The sequence below is a fragment of the Oryctolagus cuniculus genome, chromosome 2, assembly GCF_964237555.1.
Source record: "Oryctolagus cuniculus chromosome 2, mOryCun1.1, whole genome shotgun sequence".
NCBI lineage: Eukaryota > Metazoa > Chordata > Mammalia > Lagomorpha > Leporidae > Oryctolagus > Oryctolagus cuniculus.
Window position 1 is genome coordinate 106,040,543 of NC_091433.1, and position 18,796 is coordinate 106,059,338.

At 43.4% G+C, this 18,796-nt stretch overlaps 1 protein-coding gene across 1 annotated transcript in view; it reads right to left on the bottom strand.

Annotated features, from left to right (window-relative positions):
* SLC9A2 (solute carrier family 9 member A2) overlaps positions 1 to 18,796 on the bottom strand; it is a 106,805-nt gene that overhangs the window by 68,068 nt on the left and 19,941 nt on the right. Inside the window, exon 2 of the mRNA XM_008253183.4 lies at positions 4,712 to 5,175. Within this exon, the coding sequence (XP_008251405.3) occupies positions 4,712 to 5,175 (464 nt within the window). The remainder of the gene's footprint in view (positions 1 to 4,711; positions 5,176 to 18,796) is intronic.

Sequence of the window (18,796 nt, forward strand, 5' to 3'; positions counted from 1 at the left end):
GCAGCAATAGGAACTCTGCAGGTACAGTGGAGCTTTGTGTCCCCAAAATAGGTCACTTTTTCTTATAGGAAGCACTAGGAATAATCATTTATGCATGAAGTGTTTTATATCTATCCTGCTATCTGCAAAAACCAGAATGAAGGTCAGAATGCTCACTGACTAATCTCCATTTTCTTAAAGTTAAATTCCACTCCACAGCCCAAAAGGAATAGCCATGGAGGTAGAGTACTAGTTTCTTTCTACTAAGCCAGCTCTGCTTAAACAACTCCAGGTAAGGATAAATAGCTAGAAACTCTTGGGGGGAAACTCTTTAAATCTTCTTGGGAAATGTCTCTGAATATGCCACAGTTGCACTAACATGTCCTAAGAATGACATTGGAAATTCCCATGTGAACTTAAATCATTTGGTTAGGGACTACAGTGGAAACAGCAGGGTTTCTTGGGTACTTCAGTACCTGAACAAGCTTTGGATTTTAAAAAACTTCATAAAATGTCTCTTACAAGCAAAACTACAAAAATCTACTTAAATATTACATGCTGGCTTCTTTCAATTGTTTGCCATTTCCACAGTAATTTTTTTAAATTTTATATTTGTTTGGGATGCAGATATACACACATACTGAGAGAGAGAGGGAGAGAGGGAGAGAGGGAGGGAGGGAGGGAGAGAGGGAGAGAGAGAGAGACAAAATCTCCCATCCACTGATTCACATCCCATATGTCTACAAAGAATGGGCTAGGTTAGACCAAATCCCAGGAGCTAAGACCTCAATCCAGGACTCCCAGGAGGGTGACAAGGACCCAGCTACTGGAGCCATCCCTGCTGGTTCCTAGAGTGTGCATTAGAGGGGCACTGGAATCTGGCGTGGAGCCAGGACTAGAACCCAAGCATCCTCATATGGAAGATGAGCTTCTTAACCAGCATTGTAACCCCTATGTCAAAGACCCATCAGTTAGTTCTCATCTATTGTAGCCCTGGACAATAGAATGGAGAGTTTCATCTATAATTTACATATTGCCAATTTATCTTGCTTTGAGACATTTTTGTGCCAGGTTTTCTTCCTTTGGCTTTTCTACCTCAGTATTGAATTTGCTATGATTCTCTAAGCTATGATTCCACTCATTCTCTGGATTATACTGTTGACATGAATTTTCTAAGATTAACCTTTGTCCTTGTATCCTAGTGACTCATCATTTTTGCAATGTGTGTCCTGGTCTGTATATTTAGAACCTTTCCTTGTGCCCTGAGTTCCAGAAAACTCTGATATCAGGATGCGGCATGCCCCAAATGTTCACGCACTGCAATCTGGGCCCCCAGTGTGAACCTGCTGAAGAGAGAAGCCTAGTGGGAGATGACTGGGTCACGGGACTAACGGGCTCAAGGAGTGAGTTAGCTCTCCCTGGAGGGAGGGGGCTGTTACCAAGCAAAGTCACCCTGACACAGTTGGTCCCTCTACATGCGGTGGTCCCCTTCCCATTCCTCCGCAGTGTTCTGACATTGACAAGGGAGCCCTCACCAAAGCCAAGAGTTGGGGACATCCTATCCCAGATTGATAGCCTCTGAAACACTGAGAACAATCCACTTCTTTTCTTTAAAATGTGCCCCATCTCAGGGAGTGGTTGTTGTGCCATGGTTAAGACATCTGTGTCCCACATCAGAGTTCCTGTGTTCCATTTCTGACTGCATTTCCTAACTTCTACTTCCTGCTAATGTATCTTGGGAGGCAGTGGTGATGGCAAGCAGTTGGGTTCCTCCCACATGAGAGACCTGGACCGAGTTCCTGGCTCCTGGCTTCTTCAAACCAGAGAGTTAAGAGTTCTGCTTCTCTCTCTCTCTCTCTTTCTCCCTTTCAAATAACTGAAAAATGTTTAGAAAGTGTCCAGTTTCATATATTCTGTTACAGCAACAGTGAATGGACTAACATACGTTCCTAAGGATCAAGACTAGATGAATGAATTAAAGAATCTTCCACAAAACATTCCACACCTCTGTTCTTTGAGGGTACAAATCATTTTCTGCAACATTTTTCTAATTATTTCTAACACATGTCCTGTTCAACACACTATTCAGGTGGTTGAGCAAGAGAAACATCTCATTCTTTGGCATTAGGTAAGCACACCCTTGGTCATACCCAGATATTCTGCGGGTCTAGCGTGAAGGTCCTTGGGCTTTAGCTCACTGAGAAAGGCTCCTTCATATGAAACCCTGAGAGTGGTTCTGATACCCAGGCTCTGTACATGTGCTTTTTCTGTCCTACTGGGATAGCAGGCTCTAGTTTGACCCGCTGTCCTCTCTGGGTCAGCCCTTCCTCCACATCCATAAACCACAGTTGATGGCTCTATGCAGGATGTGCCTGTGGATCTCCTACTGCCTTTGTATACTCAACACAGTGATTTAGCTGGATCCTCCTTGAGATCTATTCTACCCAAATGCAAAGGAAGCCTCCACTGAGATGGTATGGAATGGGAATAGTTGTCAGAGTTGAAAAAGCGGTGTAAACGGTGTGTCCTTCTGAAAGCAAGCTGACTGTGCTGAGCTGCCCTAGAAAGAATGCACAGGGTGTTCTTGTTTCTTTGTAAAGGTCCCTGTGTGTGCAATCAATTCACTCTAAGAATGCCATGTGCAAGTGGTTACAATCTCCCTCAACAAGAGGAAAATTCACACATCAAACCTAAGTCGCATTGGAGAACTTGATGCCTCTGGAATCAGTTATAAAATGCCTTTACTACTATGGCAGTTTTCCAATTACAATTTAATATTGGCGAGTGAATGGCTGATCATTGTAAATGACTAATGGAGAATATGAAGTATGTTTTGTTACTGAAGTGAGGCATCTTGGCTTTCTTAAAACAGTAGTCTTAGCGGCTATTCTAAAAATTGTGATGCTATCAGCATATTATTTTCTACCTAATGACATCCACATGGAGTTAATGGGCTTCTTAAGAGATGATATTTTATTCAGTTCAGGGATCTGCTTTCATAGTGGAATATAGGCTAACAGAATAATGTTGGTGGCGAAGGAGATTTTCACGTGAGTCAGGAATAGCATTTTAATGATATGAGCTAATTGAGAGGGTATTAAAAATTAAATTATTTAAGTACACTTTATGGGGCTGGTGTTGTGGTACAGCTGGTAAAGCCACAGGCTACAATGCCAGCATCCCCTATGGGCCCCAGTTTGTGTCCTATCTACTCCACTTCCGATACAGCTGCCTGCTGATGGCTTGGGAAAAGCAGAGGAAGATGATCCAAGTACTTGGGCCCCTGCCACCCATGTGGGAGACCCGGATACAGCTCCTGGTTCCTAACTTCAGCCTGGCCCAGCCCAGGCTGCTGTGGTCATTCAGGGAATGAACCAGCAGATGAAATACCTCTCTCTGTGCCTGACTCTCCTTCCCACTCTGTAACTCTGCCTTTCAAATCAATTTTTTTTAAAAAAGTCCACCTGACTTGACCTTCTCAATTTTTTTTTTTTTTATCTATAAGAAGAATCAGTGCTTACAGACCTCAGCACAAAGGGAAGCATTCACAAAAGGTAAATACTTGTCATTATGATCACCTTTACAACTGCAGTGGCTAACATAACACAAGATCACCAAAGCTAACAAATTGATTTATCAATCCTGGATCATTTGAGTGTCTAACTGGAGCAGGTAGAGCTCTTTACAGGTGTGTGTGTGTGTGGGGGGGGTATCCTTCCTCATCCTTTCTCTCCACAGTAAACTCTGCCTAGATTAAGACCATAACAGCCTCTGACTTGAGTTATGCTGCAATTTAAAGAGAATTAAATAATCTGTGTTGGCCAAATAAAAACCCACTTATGGGAAAATGATTAAGCCTAGAATTGTGCTTGTTGAGTAGTAATAGAAAGTAAGTGATGAAAATTTTCGCCAATAGCTTTAACAAAAGGAGGCCAGTGTTGTGGTGCAGACGGTTAAAGCACCACCTGCAATGCCATGATTCCCTATTAAGCACCAGGTCGAGTCCAGGCTGCTCCACTTCCAACACAGCTCTCTGATGCTGTGCCTGGGAAAGCAGCAGAAGGTGGCCCATGTACTTGGGCCCCTATCACCCACGTGGGAGACCTGGATGGAGTCCCAGACTCCTGGCTTCCACCTGGCCCACACCTGGCCCTTGCAGCCATTTGGGGAGTGAACTAGGGGATGGGAAATTCTCTCTTTCTCTCTCTCTCTCCCCCTCACTCCCTCATTGTGACTCTGCCTTTCAAATAATGTTAAATATTTTTTTAAAAAAAATAAGGGTTATAACATAATAAATAGTGCAATCCCATCTGAGAATGGCACTCTTAGTAGGTATTGCCATTTTCTTGTGCATCATACACATGGACAGCATTATTTCTCATGAGTAACTCTGGGTTCTTTTCCACTATGATCAAATGTCATCCTTTGGAACTGCCAAAACAGTAAATCATCACAGGTACAAAGGCCACAATCACTGTTATGGACCTCTGGCATAAACAAGGCCTTGTAAGAAGGGACCAACTACATTACCCTGCGGGGCCCAGTGCCAAACGAGAACGAGAGACCAGTTGTGTAACAGTAAGTGAGAAATTAAAATGAACAAAAATATGCCTTCGGAATTTCAAGTCAGTGCCACCAGAGCACTAAACCCAGCGGGGCACCCTTCAAGTAAGCAGCCCGCCGGCTGGTCCCCACACCGCGCCACGAGGCTGCGTGGATTCCTCCAACTCACCACTGTGACCGCGTCGTTCAGCAGGGACTCGCCGAAGACCAGGATGTAGAGCTGCTCATTGACGTGAATGTTCTCGAAGACGGCGAGCACGGCCACCGGGTCCACGGCTGAGATCAGGCTGCCGAAGAGCAGGTTCTGCAGCAGGGTGATGTCACTGAGGCCAAACGCCTCGATCTGGCAGATGCCAAACAAGGACACGCCGATGCCGATGGAGTTCCACAGGGTCCCCACCACCGCGTACCAGAAGATGGTGCCGAGGTTCTCGAAGAAGGGGCGCGTGGGCATGAAGTAGCCGGCGTCGAGCACGATGGGAGGCAGGAGGTACAAGAAAAACACGTCGGTCTTCATCGCCGGGGGAGACTTTTCATCGACGCCAAAGATAATTCCGCCGAGCAGAAGTCCGACCATGATGAGCAGGCAGCTCTCGGGAACGATGGTGGGCAGCTTGTGGTAGAGATGGAAGCCTGTTAGGGCGCAGGCAAAGGCACGAAATGTGGGTGATGCAGGGATGAGGGAGGGAGAAGAGAGACTGCTTCCCGGGGAAGTGATGGGGCCTATTTCGGAATCTCCCAGGCCAGTATAATTGGCTATGGACTGGCTTTCTAGATAACTGTCACATGATTCTTTTAGGATTATTCACAAAGTAGATTTAGGCAGAAATTTAAACCAGAACTGGAATGCTACAGGTATGCGTTATCCATATCATACAATTTTTCTTTTTCTAAACTCCTGTTCAGTTTTTTTAACTATTGGAGCTCTGGAAATGCAATAAGATAATGCTATTTTATATTTTTTAACAACTTAGTGATTGCCAAAACACTTTCAGATTTACCAACTCATTTTACTTCCTAAAAACACCAAGGAGAAGAAATGTAGTAATTTTCATATTTTAAAAATTTAAGTGGAAGTTGAAGCTCAAAGACATACATACAAGGTCTTATCCAGAAGCTTCGGTCACAAGTCAGTTTCAGATTACTCCTGCTGTACAAAACCAGCCATAGACAACAATGAAAAGAACTACTGTGGCTGTGTTCCAGTGGAACTCATGGACAGAGAAACTAGAATGTCTTGGAATTTTATATGTCATGAAATATCCTAGTGATTTGGTTTTAACCATTTGAAAGTGTGAAACCTGTCTTACGTCACAGGTCATCCAAAGTCAAGCTATAGGTTGCAGTGTGCCTGTACCTAGTTTGGTCTATTCTTTGTGCAATGGTACTTCAGAAAGCTCATGGAAATTGCATAGGCAAAATACGGATCTGCCTATATGACCCCAGCCTCAGCTATATAGACTCAATGATTGTCAAGGAAGCACATTCCATTCTTACTGTCAAATTGCCCTTATGCACCAAAATAAACCTATCATTTAATCCCATTTTTCTAAAGCTTTAATGTGCTCTCATATTTCCTTTTCTTTTAAAGATTTATTTATTTATTTAAAAGTCAGAGTTACAGGGGTGGGGGAGAGGAGAAGGAGAGAGAGAAAGGGAATATCTTCCATCCACTTGCTGGATGACAGAGATATCTTCCATTCCCAGATGGCCACAATGGCCAGGACTCAGCCAGGCCAAAGCCAGGAGCCAGGAGGCAGGAGCTTGATCTGGGCCTCCCATGTGGGTGGCAGGGTCCCAGGTATTTGGGCCACCTTCTGCTGCTTTTTCCCAGGCCATTAGCAGGAAGCTGGATTGAAAGTGAAACATCTGGGACACAAACCAGAATCCAAATGGGATGCCATTTTACCTACTACTTCACAACACCAGCCCTGTGCCCTCATAATTTCTGTACACTCCTGCTAATGGTGTTTGGAGCATTATACCCGTGTTATTAAATTTTTATTAATAGTATATAAAGTTTTGTGACAGCAGATGCTTAAAAATAAATTTATTATTTTATTCTAATTGCTGTTAAAATGCACTTACTAAGAAAGAGAACAGGATTGGGGGAATTATATAAAAGAGAGTGAAGACATTCCTCTGTTAAACTGGAACCTATTTTAACTTCTCTCTGTATAGAAGTGCTTAAGATGAAAAACTAAACATCTATGTATAACCAAGTGCAGTACAATTAATTCACTACATTTTCTCATTATATCTAATATAACCTATTTGTCAAACTGTGGGAAGGCAGCAAAGTGAGAAACAACACAGGAAGCTTCCAGATAGCAGAATCCACAAAGGAGCAACATTGTAAATATCTGAATCAGAGAAAACCACCAACAAATACATCCAGCATGAGATTATAAAACAACAACAAAAATTCAAAAGCAACCATTCAGTTCCCACTAGGATACTCAGAAGGGAAGGGGAAAATTGGAAGAGGGGAGTAGAGACAAAGCCCTCAGGAGAGAAGGCACATTCTCTAGGCAAAGACAAATACACACAGTAGAACAAATGATCTATTCAAGGGGTCTTCAAAAATATTAATAGAAAAGTTGTGTTATAAATATACCAAGCTTAAATTTCAAAACATTTGGCACCAAAGAATTTCTTTTAACTCTACTTTCCACAAACTTAAAGAAAAAAATAATGACATCTCTTGGATCAACAGATATTTTTGCCAAGTCTGTTTAAAGTATGGAACAGGTACCCATGGGCACCAAGAGTGCACCAAGCTGCAAAGACTCAGCACTAAGTTCTAGGACTGGTTATGTTAAAGCACACCCTGGAAAACACTGAATATAAACTCAAGAATGTTCTAAAGTAAGTCACACCTTTCTGGTTAAGAGAAAAAAAAAAGGAGTAATATTTCTGAAATGTATTAAACTTGTTTTAGATATTAAAATAAATAAATTCATTGAAACCTAGACATTTTGATTCTATGTGTCTCAATTCACATAGCAGCCAAATATAAATCTTACAAAATGGGACTGCAGTAAGCAATAGATAGTCTGATGAAAGTGTTGAATCAGATGGATGTGGTGAACCATCACTGAAAATAATGAAGAAGTTGGGTGGGCGTTTAGCACAGTGGTCAAGATGCTGTTTGGGATGCCCACATCCCATCTTGGAGTGCTGGTCTGAGTCTGGTTCAGCTTCCAATCCAGCTTCCTGCGAGGCCGCAGAAGATGGCTCAAGTACATGGGCCCCTGCGACCTCTGTGGGAGTCCCTGGCTCCTGACTTCTGACTTTGGATTGGCCCAGCTTTGGCTTTTGTGGGCATCTGGGGAGTGAATCAGTGAGTGGGCATCTGGGGAATGAATCAGTGAGTGGAAGGTATCTCTCCTTCTCTTTCAAATAAAATGAAAATAAATAAATAAATAATGTAAAAAAAATGTAAGTTGTCTGAATACATGTGACTAAACACTTTAAGAACAGCCTGAACTGCAGAAGAATCTGTACATAACCCTATAAAGAAAAGTGTGTAAAGAAAGTCAGTTAGCACACAGGGGGTTAATGTCAGAATGCAACTACTTAGCAATGAAAGCAGACACCAGCAAAACGAGAAACGGCATCCTTGGCAGATGGCACGCTTATAGGATGAGAAAACTCAAGAAAAGCGTCACACACCAAGAATATTTATTATGCTCTTACATAGGATATGGGAAAACTGAAGGCAATAAAAATGGCCAACATCATCAATCATTTTTTTTCAAGCAGCGTTCATTCATTGGGAGCCTGCAATGTGCTAGGAACCACATCAGGCACTAGGGATACAGCTATCAATTAAACAAAGCCTCTGCACTGGAGACCTGCAGTTTAGTGGTGGGAAACAGCAATTAAATCAACCAATAAATGCACAGTGGCAAGTGGTGGTGAGTCCTCAGTGAAAAGCAGAGAAGGGTGGGAGAATCCTGTGATTGATATTTTGCATCCATGTGGACAGGGAAAGCCTCTTTGATGGGTGAAATTTGAACAAACCCTGGATGAAGTGAAAGAGTGATACATGGTTAAAGAACTCTCGTGAAGAGGGAAGATCAAGAGTGGAGGTCCTTGTGGATGGGAGCCCCGGGGCATTTGGTGGAGTCCCTAAACTCAGGTGCTATAAGCTCCCCAGCTCTGCCCAGAGATGCAAATCACTTACCTAGGATAACCTGTTGGATGACAGAAAACTCTCCCTGAGCAAATATTGCAGTTCCAAGTAATGCTTCTTGGATTGTAGTCCATGTTGCAATGGATAGCCTCTGGCTGTCCTGCTCACTGCCCTCTTGCAAGCATATGGCAACAGTCACCCTAACTAAGAAGGGACTGGCCTTACAAACGTACCTCTCAGATTACAGTCCATGTTGTAGCAGTAGTCAGTCCCTAACTCTGCTGCTCGCCCCGTGCTTTCCTGCAGTGTGCTCAACAAATCTAGCTGTGCTCACTCTATCTGCTCTGGTGAATTTTTTTGCCATCTGTGAGATTGGCCTCAATAGGTTGCTTCCTATGACATTGTGGTGAGCCATATGGAGACTTCCTCTGTGGTCACAGGGGGCACCCTACAACGTAAGGCACCATGGGTAGTGGCAGCTCATCTGTGAGCCACACACATCTTTGGCTGCTTGATCAGTCTTAGCCTTCCTTACCTGTCTCTGTTCTGCAAAGAACAACTTGCTAGTGCAGTGGCAACTTAAAAGACTCCGTTCTAAAATGCTTAGTACCTGTTGCCCTAAGGGGTAAGGACTCCACTTTCCTGTGTTCTATTTCTGGTCCTGGAAGAATGGCTTACACCTGTGTGACAGCAACTGATGATTCCTGGCGGGGGTGACTCCCAGGTGGAATCAGAAGGTCTTGTTCTTGGATATTTAGCATCCTTTGCCTTTCGTGGAGAGGATCCCCCCCATTCTGTCTCACTGGGCTCCCTCTGTCCTCCACAAAGGTTGAAAGGCTTCTGCTTCCCTTCCTTGTATGGCTAGCCACCCCATCCAGAACCATCCTGGGCTAGAGACTTGGCATTTAAAGGATGAGTAGAATTCTTTGCCCCTTTCTTCCAGACCTGGATCTGCTACCCAGCATAAGCAGAATTGAGCCTTCTTTAAACCAAAGAAGTACTGGTAGTTCTCGCTCAGTGAGCAGACAACGCTCATTGAAATAGGTAACTGCTCCCCAGGCCTCTTGGTTGGGCTGTGGCAAAGAATGGGACAATCACCTGAATTGGCATCGGTTTTAATCTCAGATCTAAGAAAAGGAAGCATCTCATTTTCCTTTATCATGCCCCAATATAAACTCTCAGAACAGGAGGCCTTGTCCCTTGACAGACGCTACAATACTGTTCTCCAGCTCGATTTCCCTGTCACAATCTTTAAGGTAATCTCGTGTTCTCTGCTGTTTTTGTTAAGTTCTGAGTGCTTGGAAGACTGACTCGTAAAATATCCATCATTATCTCAGAGTGCCAGGCCAGCATTATCCTGGGGAATTGTACTTCCATATCACAAAGCTAAAAAATGAAAATATGTAACAAAACCAACAAGATCAAAGTTAGCAAGCCTAAAAACAATGGACAGATGTATTTCAGTTTGTTGGTTGACACTCTTCATTGAGTACAATAATGAATGTTGATCTACCATATAATAATCTCAGGTTTGGAAAATTCCCAAAATTAAAAAGCCAATCCAAGGCAGACTTTGATCTTCTGGTTTTAATTATAGTGCCCGAAGTTTTGACGTTTCAGGCCCACCAAGAAATGACAACTTTATTTGCTCATTGCAAGGCTGGGAACCCTTGAAGCCAGGTAGGCATTGTATAACTTTTAGATAGCCAATATGTTCAACTGCATCCTTCTATGAGTAGGACAGATTCTTAAGAACTCACATAAATAATCACACTGCTGGCCAGCGCAGCGGCTCACTAGGCTAATCCTCCGCCTAGCGGCGCCGGCACACCGGGTTCTAGTCCCGGTCGGGGCGCTGGATTCTGTCCCGGTTGCCCCTCTTCCAGGCCAGCTCTCTGCTGTGGCCAGGGAGTGCAGTGGAGGATGGCCCAAGTGCTTGGGCCCTGCACCCCATGGGAGACCAGGAGAAGCACCTGGCTCCTGCCATCGGATCAGCACGGCGCGCTGGCCACGACCATTGGAGGGTGAACCAACAGCAAAGGAAGACCTTTCTCTGTCTGTCTCTCTCACTGTCCACTCTGCCTGTGAAATAAATAAATAAATAATCACACTGCTAAGAAAAAACAAAAATCAGAGTATATGACCCCCTTGTCTCCTAAGAACTTGATTTATTGTTACCTCTCACACCCAAGAGGATCTGAGGCCCACTCATGGAGTTGGAAATATGGTCTCTTTTTGAAATATCAGCCTACAAACTACTCCTTCTAATACCTCTTTGCTGCTCAAATGTGGCTGCCAGAGTTTCTGAAACTGACTCCTTGTGAACTGGATCAACAATCAGGTCAAATCTATCCTGGCAATGAGGGACAAACAGAACCCAGCTACAGGATGGCTGATGTGCAGTGTGTTCAGAAAAAGACCTTGATCACAAGGAGAGAATAAATTTCAAGACAGTCACTGGTGTCAACCCTAAATCAAATTAGAGGAAGCCAAGAGGTTCCAAAGGAAAGGTTCTTATGCATGATTGCTTGCCAGTGACTCGGCACTTAAACTTCTAGAGAGCGTGATCATTCTCACCCTGAATTCTAGAACCTTGTCAGTCAGGGCTGGCTGATTTTGTAAGAACAACCACTTGTGATGCGCTGCAGCAGGTGGGCAGCCCACCCCAATGGAATCAGTTTACTGTGTGTGCCCACTTCTTCCCAGAAAACCGCCCTTGTTAAACATAGGAGTTTTCCTACTGTGGAACGCAGTTCTCAAAAATGGGATGCTTCCAGATGTCCCTGCAGATGCCCAAGAGAAAGCTTCTGCCCTCATTAAAATATAATATTGTGTATACACCGTTAATAGTTCTGGATGTACATTGTGCCTACAATTTCTGGTCAAGAAATGTTATACCTAAGAACAAATAATTTAGAATTCAAAAAATGTAAATTCTGTGTTCCCTCCTTCCCTTAGTGATTCAGCTAATATTTCTCCTCTTTGCCCTAACTCCCGGGGGCCTCCTCTTTCAAACAAACTCTTTCAGTTTATCTCCTCCAGGATGCAGCAACTCCTTCAACATCAGAGTCTTCCAGAGGAGACCACCTACGTTCTCTGGGTAATGTGGACAGACATTTAAAAAATGAATCATCCTTCTCCCCTGAGGCTCTACCACCTGTTGGATCTGTGTAGCCAGGACCTCAGGGCACCCCAAGCCCCTGGAAAACTGATGATCTTAGGTGGGGTCAATGTGTCACCCCTGCCTATCATGAAGCAGTTACAGAAGATGAGACCTTTGTTCAAGTGCCAAAGATTTTTCATTGTCATCTCTGGTGGGTGAAGAATGTGGAGGGTGGCCCCAGGACATCTGGTGGAGTTCCTGACCTAAAGGTGCTATGAGTCCCAGCTTCTCCCAGAGATGCAAATCACCTCCCTGGGACAACCTGCTGGATGATTAAAAAACTCACCCTAAGAGAAAATATTGCAGGTACAAGTATGCTTCTTGGATTGTAGTCCATATCGCAATAGACAGCCTCTAGCTGTCCTGCCAGCTATTCCCTTGCAAGCTAAGGCCACAGTCCCCCTACTTAGAAGGGACTACTGCTACAGGTACTCCCCTCAGATTATAGTGCACGTTGTCCCAGTAGTCAGCCCCTGCCTGTCTTGCTTATCTGTTACTTCCTTGCAGAACTCCAGCACTGCTCACACTATCTGCTCTGATGAATGTATTTTAGCACCTCTGATGTTGGCCTCTGTCAGTCACTTCCCGTGACAGTCCTGAGTTAGGAGCACAGCGAGCAAAGAAGCTACTCTGGCTGGAACTCATGGAATGAAGGAGAACCTGGTAGGAAAAAGAGATAGAGGGGCAGGAAGTTGCGAGTGCACACAGAGCTCACGGCAATGGGAGACTCTGGGGATGTTCTGAGAGCCATGAGGAGCCACGGGAGGCGTCTGAGCAGAGGAATATCATGGCCACATTCACACTTTGCAGGGGCATCTGGATGCTGCTGAAGAATGGAAACAGGCAGAGAGAAGTCCTCATTCTGTAGTCCAGCTGAGAGTGATGGGGGCTTTCCCTGAAGTGCGGTTGACCACAAGAAGAGGTCTCAGATGAGGAACATATTGTGCCCCTGGCAGGACTGACTGATAGATATGAGAGAGATGATCAAGGCTAGATCCATAGTTTGAGGCTCAGAAAACTGGGAGAAGAGGTAAAGAACAGAAATTTTCAGGGGAGAAAAACAAGATGACAAATGCCAATCAGAATCTCTTTGAAAAATACCATGGAGCTTAATACATTGATTGCTAGATCTAGCTAGAAGAATTGGCAGTTTCTATAGAGCATAACAGAAGAAATGTCACTTCTTAAAGGTTGTGACTTACCCTGCATCACTGCCAAAGCACATTGTTATATTTTATCACACGAGGAAGAAATAGAAAATCTAAATATTGGTGGGCAGGGGCACAAGAATGTCATAAAAGTTAAAAGTGATACAACAATAGGGAAAGAAAGCATACTTTAACCATTATTATTGGATCAGATAAAGAGAAATAAACAACATGCTCATACAAGTTTTTCTTGTATTTTACCAACTGGAAAATTCCATGAAGGTCGGAAAGTTTAAGATTTTAAAAAATCTACAAAAACAAGAGGTAATCCTATGCTGTAACTATCTCATGTACTAAGAAGTGACAGATTAAGATCAGTGACAAAAGTAAAGAATATGAAGATGGAAGTGAGGTGTGCCTGAATTCACCTTTTTAAAGTCTGTGTAGTTTTAAAAAAGTAAGAAAATAAAAATTAAAAAAAGAACAGACATCCACTTCCATCCTACCTAGTACAGCTAAAAAGCCAAGAGATCAATGCAAAACAAACACAGATGACTCAGGTGCAGAAAAAAAGGCAGGCTGGTGACTTATGTGCAGTGAGTTTTCTAGGCCTCCTGTGGCCTCTAATATCTCAGACCAGGAGCTGATGAAGCAGCAGCCCAGAAATGCAAAGGGGCACAGATAACAAATGTCCCAACAGTGGCCTGCTTTATCTTGCAAGCAACTATGAAGGAATCTTCCTGGTAAGACAAAACAGCCTCAGACAACAACTGCTCTACTCCAGACAACACCACAGTGAAACTATGAACCCCAAAGTCCGAATGAGGCATTTAGATTGCACCCCTGCTTGGGTGACTGGAACACCCCAGTCCCCCTATTGGGCTGGTGTTAGATGAGGAAAAGGATGGTGGTGGGACTTTCTTCTCCTATGGCTGATAATGACTATCCCCTCCATAAGGTGCAAGGAAGACTACATGGAGAACATGGACTTTCATCATCCTGCAGCAGCAAGGCAGCCCAACCCCTTCTCCCAGCTGACAAATGGAGAGAAGATAAATCTTCAGCATTGGAACTGAATTGGGGTGACACTACAAACCCTGAAGGATTCATGATGGCATACTATACACAACTCTACACACACACACACACACACACACACACACACACATCTGCAGTCTCACTCACTATGGATGAAATAATTTGAATTGGCCTGTATCTAGCAAAACAAATGAAACTGTCATTTTAAAACTCTCCCACAAAGAAACCTCCAGGATCACAGGTTTTCACTAGTGAATTCTACAAAATAATACCAATTCTACACTGCCTCTTCTAAAAAAATACAAAAGGAGACAACACTTCTCAAGTCATTCTATGAAGCTAGTATTCTTCTGATACCAGATGTACAAAAGAGAAAGCAATTCTTTAGCAAGATAGCAACACAAAAAATAAATTAAAAAAGACCAAGTAAGGTTTATTCCAGAGATGCAAGGTTGGCTCAATATTTAGCAATGTGATCCATCATATCAACAGGGCAAAGAAGAAAAATCACAAGATTATATCAATAGGTGCAGAAAAAGCATTTGATAAAATTCAACTTCCATTCATGATACAAAAAAAAAAAAAAAAGAAAGAAAGAAAGAAAGAAAAGAAATCTCAGCGAACTAGGGAGAAATTGCCTGAACTTGAAAAAAAGATCATCTACAAAGCACCTGAGTCATTCCAAATGCCAGATTTTAACCATCACATGGAAAGGTGGTCTATTCATCTTCAAAACTCTAAGAAGTGGGTGTTTAGCAGAGTAGTTAAGCACTCATGTCCCACACTGGAGTACTTGGTCCAATTCTTGGTTCTAGTACCTGACTCCAGCTTCCTGCTCATGCAGACCCTTGGAGGCAGCAGTAATGGCTCAAGTGGTCAGGTCCCTTTAACCCACATTGGAAACCTGTATTGAGTTTCCAACTCCCAGCTTCAGCTCTGCCACTGAGGTCACTTGGGAGTGAATCAGCAGATGGGAGTTTTCCGTATCTCTGTCTCTGTCTCTGTATCTCTCCTCTCTCTCTACCTCTCAATTAAATAACTAATTTTTAAAAATCTACAAGTAGAGAGTTCAGTGACCCACTGGATCATCTCACACACACTAGAACACGTTTACCCACTTTTACACTCCTACTGTCTCCCATAGTGTTTTGTAGATTGTGGCACAAAGCTCCTAAAACCTTTATAATTTCCTGAGCCATAAGGATGATAGGAATGTCCTTTGTTATAATATTTGGTCTTGGGACCTCACAGAAGAGTTTCCAAGCCCTTGGAATCCATGAAATGATGATTTTTCTTTGGTATGCCAATAGGATGACTGGTGGTTGGGGGCCCTGTGTAGCTTCAGGATGGAGAATGGTTATTAGGAAGACAAAAGCATGAATAGAGAGTTGGAACTTTCATCCCCACTCTCCAAACCCTGAGCAGGGGAGAGGAGCCAAGGATGAGGTCAATCACCCATGGTCAATGATTTAATCAGTCACCAAGAACCTATGAAATGTCCAAAAACCACCAAATGGTGAAGTAAAAAGAGCTCCTTGGATGGGGAATGCCTGGAGGTGCTGGGAGGTGCTGGCAGCCATAGAGGGCATGGACGCCTTGTGCCCTTCCTTCATTCCTTGGCCTATGTGCCTCTTCACTGGGCTGTTTTTCTGTATCCTTTACCATAAGCCAGCAAACTTGTGTGTCTCCCTGAGCACCGTGAGCTCATACAGCAAGTGATAGAACCTAAGGAAGACGTTTAGAACCGGTTGTTCAGGGGGATGGGAGGCCCAGGTTTTGAGACTGGCATCTAAGCTGGGGACACTGAGCACTTCACTTGTGGTGTCCACACTTATCCAGGTAGTTAATGTCAGAATAACACTGCACAGTACCCAGCTGGCTTCCAACAGCACTGGAGAATGGGCTGCTGGTATGAGGGAAGACATTACGCACTGTATCACAAGTAGTGCAAGAGATTAGAAAAACAGAGCAAGCCAAAAGGGCAATGGAGAAAAAGGCTACTCATCCGTCCTTTGAACTTGTGGGTCTCCTTCAGGGATGACACCCCACATTGGAGGGGGAAACACACAGAGGAAACACCATGGGTGAGCTTGTTGTAACTGGAAGCGCCAACAGCAGAAACTTAACCACCAAGATCTCATCTTTTATCAGGACTCTCCCATTCCTAGTTCTGTTCTCTTTCATCTTTAGTTTTGTGGATTTTTCTTTGTTTCTCAGTGGAATGTGCAGTCAACTGGTTTATATCTGATTACACTGAAGGTTTATGCTTTATCACTGCTGGCCCTTTACATCTTTGTCTCAATTTCATTATAGTTTCAAGAGCTATGGTGTTGTTCCTTAAAACTTCTTTAACCAAACACAAGAGAACAATTACTGTAATTGATGTATGGTACCCTAGACATGATCTACCAATTCACAGGATGGAAAGCAGGGAGGTTGCCAGGGGCTGGAGGTATGAGGCAATGAGAGTTGGTGTATGATGGACACACAAGGTCAGTGTGGGAAGATGGGAATCCTGGAGAGAGATGGTGGAGATGACTGCACAGCACTGGCAAAGTACCTAGTAAGTACTCTGAGTTGTAGACTTTAGAACAATGAAAATGGTACATTTGGTTGTGTATATTTCAACATAATGAACCAAACTACTTTATTTTCATTTTTCTCTTTCCTATTCACTGCTATAAAGTAAGAATGGCAAAGCAAAATGAACTATTGACCTCACTGCATAAACACTGATAAACATATGGCAGCAAAGCCACTGCTATTAAAGCAGTCCTCATGGTGGCACAATCACCACATGATACAATTCAAAATACCAACTGAAGGGCTGGTACACAGAGGCTGAACTGGGTCTTTGAGACAAAACTCTATGGGTGTTGATATCAAATGTGCAACACAGAAGCTGTTCAAAAATAAGAAGCAGAACATCACAATGTTTGGAAGTGCAAGGAGAAAGCAAGTAACTTGTTAAAAATGCTCATAGCAGGGCTGGCGCCATGGCTCACTTGGTTAATATTCCGCCTGCAGCACCAGCATCGCATATGGGCACCGGTTCTAGTCCCTGTTGCTCCTCTTCCAGTCCAGCTCTCTGCTGTGGCCCGGGAAGGCAGTGGAGGATGGCCCCAGTGCTTGGGCCCCTGCACCCGCATGGGAAACTAGGAAGAAGCATCTGGTTCCTGGCTTCAGATCAGTGTAGCTCCAGCCATAGAGGCCATTTGGGGGGTGAACCAATGGAAGGAAGACCTCTCTCTCTGCCTCTCTCTCTCACTGTCTAATTCTGTCAAATTAAAAAAAAATGCTCATAGCAAGACTGATGTTGCTGCAACTTAGGATGCCAGCAACCCCCTTGAGAATGCTAATTCAAGCATCAGCTACTACATTTTTTATCCAATTTCCTGCTAATGTGCCTAGGAAAGCAGCAGCAGATGGCCCCTACCACTCATGTGAGAGACCAGGATTGAGTTCCTGGCTCCTGGCTTTGCCTTGGAATAGATTTGTCTGTGTCAGCCACTTGAAAGTGAACCAGAGGATGGAAGAACTATCCCCTCCCCCCAACCCCACAGGTCTACCTTTGAAAGAAAGAAGGAAAAACAAAGGAAGGAAGAATGGAAGACAGAAAGGAAAAAGAAGGAAGGAAGGAAGGAAAGGAGGGAAGTAGGGAGGGAGGGAGGGAAGGAAGGAAGAAAGAAGGAACTTTTTAAAAACTATTCACTTGTTTATCTGAAAAGCAGAATTACAGAGAGGCAGAGGCAGAGAGATAGAGGTCTTCCATTTGCTGGTTCACTCCCCAAATGGCTGCAACAGCTGGAGCTGAGCCGATCTGAAGCCAGGATCCAGGAGCTTCTTTCAGGTCTCCCATGTGGGTGCAGGGGTCCAAGGATGTGGGCCATCTTCTACTGCTTTCCCAGGCCATAGCAGAGAGCTGGATCAGAAGTGGAGCCACTGGGTCTTGAACTAGCACCCATATGGGATGCAGGCACTGCAGACAGCAGCTTTATCAGTTAAACCACAGGGTAGACCCCAGAAACCTTTTTGAAAAACTGAAAAAAAATTAACATGCTCAAAGCAAAAAATCAAAGAATAATGAAATGGCAGAGCAAATTTCATGTACTCCTGCTGTGAGAATCTACCAGACCATGCACGTTTATTATATGAATTTTTATGGGTTTACTTCAAATAATGTTCAGTGAAAAAAAAAAGGATAGTTATGCCATTTGCTCTTTATTTTCTTTAGAACTGTTAATTTATTTTATTCAAAGATATATTTTTAAAGGAAAGTGCCTGTCTTTAATGAGAGAACACTTTCATTAGGGTATCAGTAATTTCCAGGATGGCAACTGATTTATCCATAGACTCTACGTTTCATAGATGATGAAAAGGTTACATAACTTAATTCAGTGAAATCCTGAGTGCTATTCCAGCTTATCTTCTGTGTTACCCATGTCCTTAATCAAGGGAGAAATTAAGAATGAATTGTTTTAGATATCGCAACAGTCTTCTCATCTTTATTAAGTGTTATCTACATCATCATTATTATTATAATTTATTTCTAACATAGTCACTTTCTGAGGATGGTGCTCAATTTTATCAGTGTGAACTTGACTATAAAACAAATTCAAGTTGATCCTGAGTATATAAGTGATCCATACAATAGGCTCAGCGCCTTTAAGTACAGTGAGGCAGAACATTTCCTGGAGCATGCAAAAGTCAGGAGCAGAGATTACAAATAAGCAGGCCGTGGGCCACCTCAGCCTGCAAGCCTACATT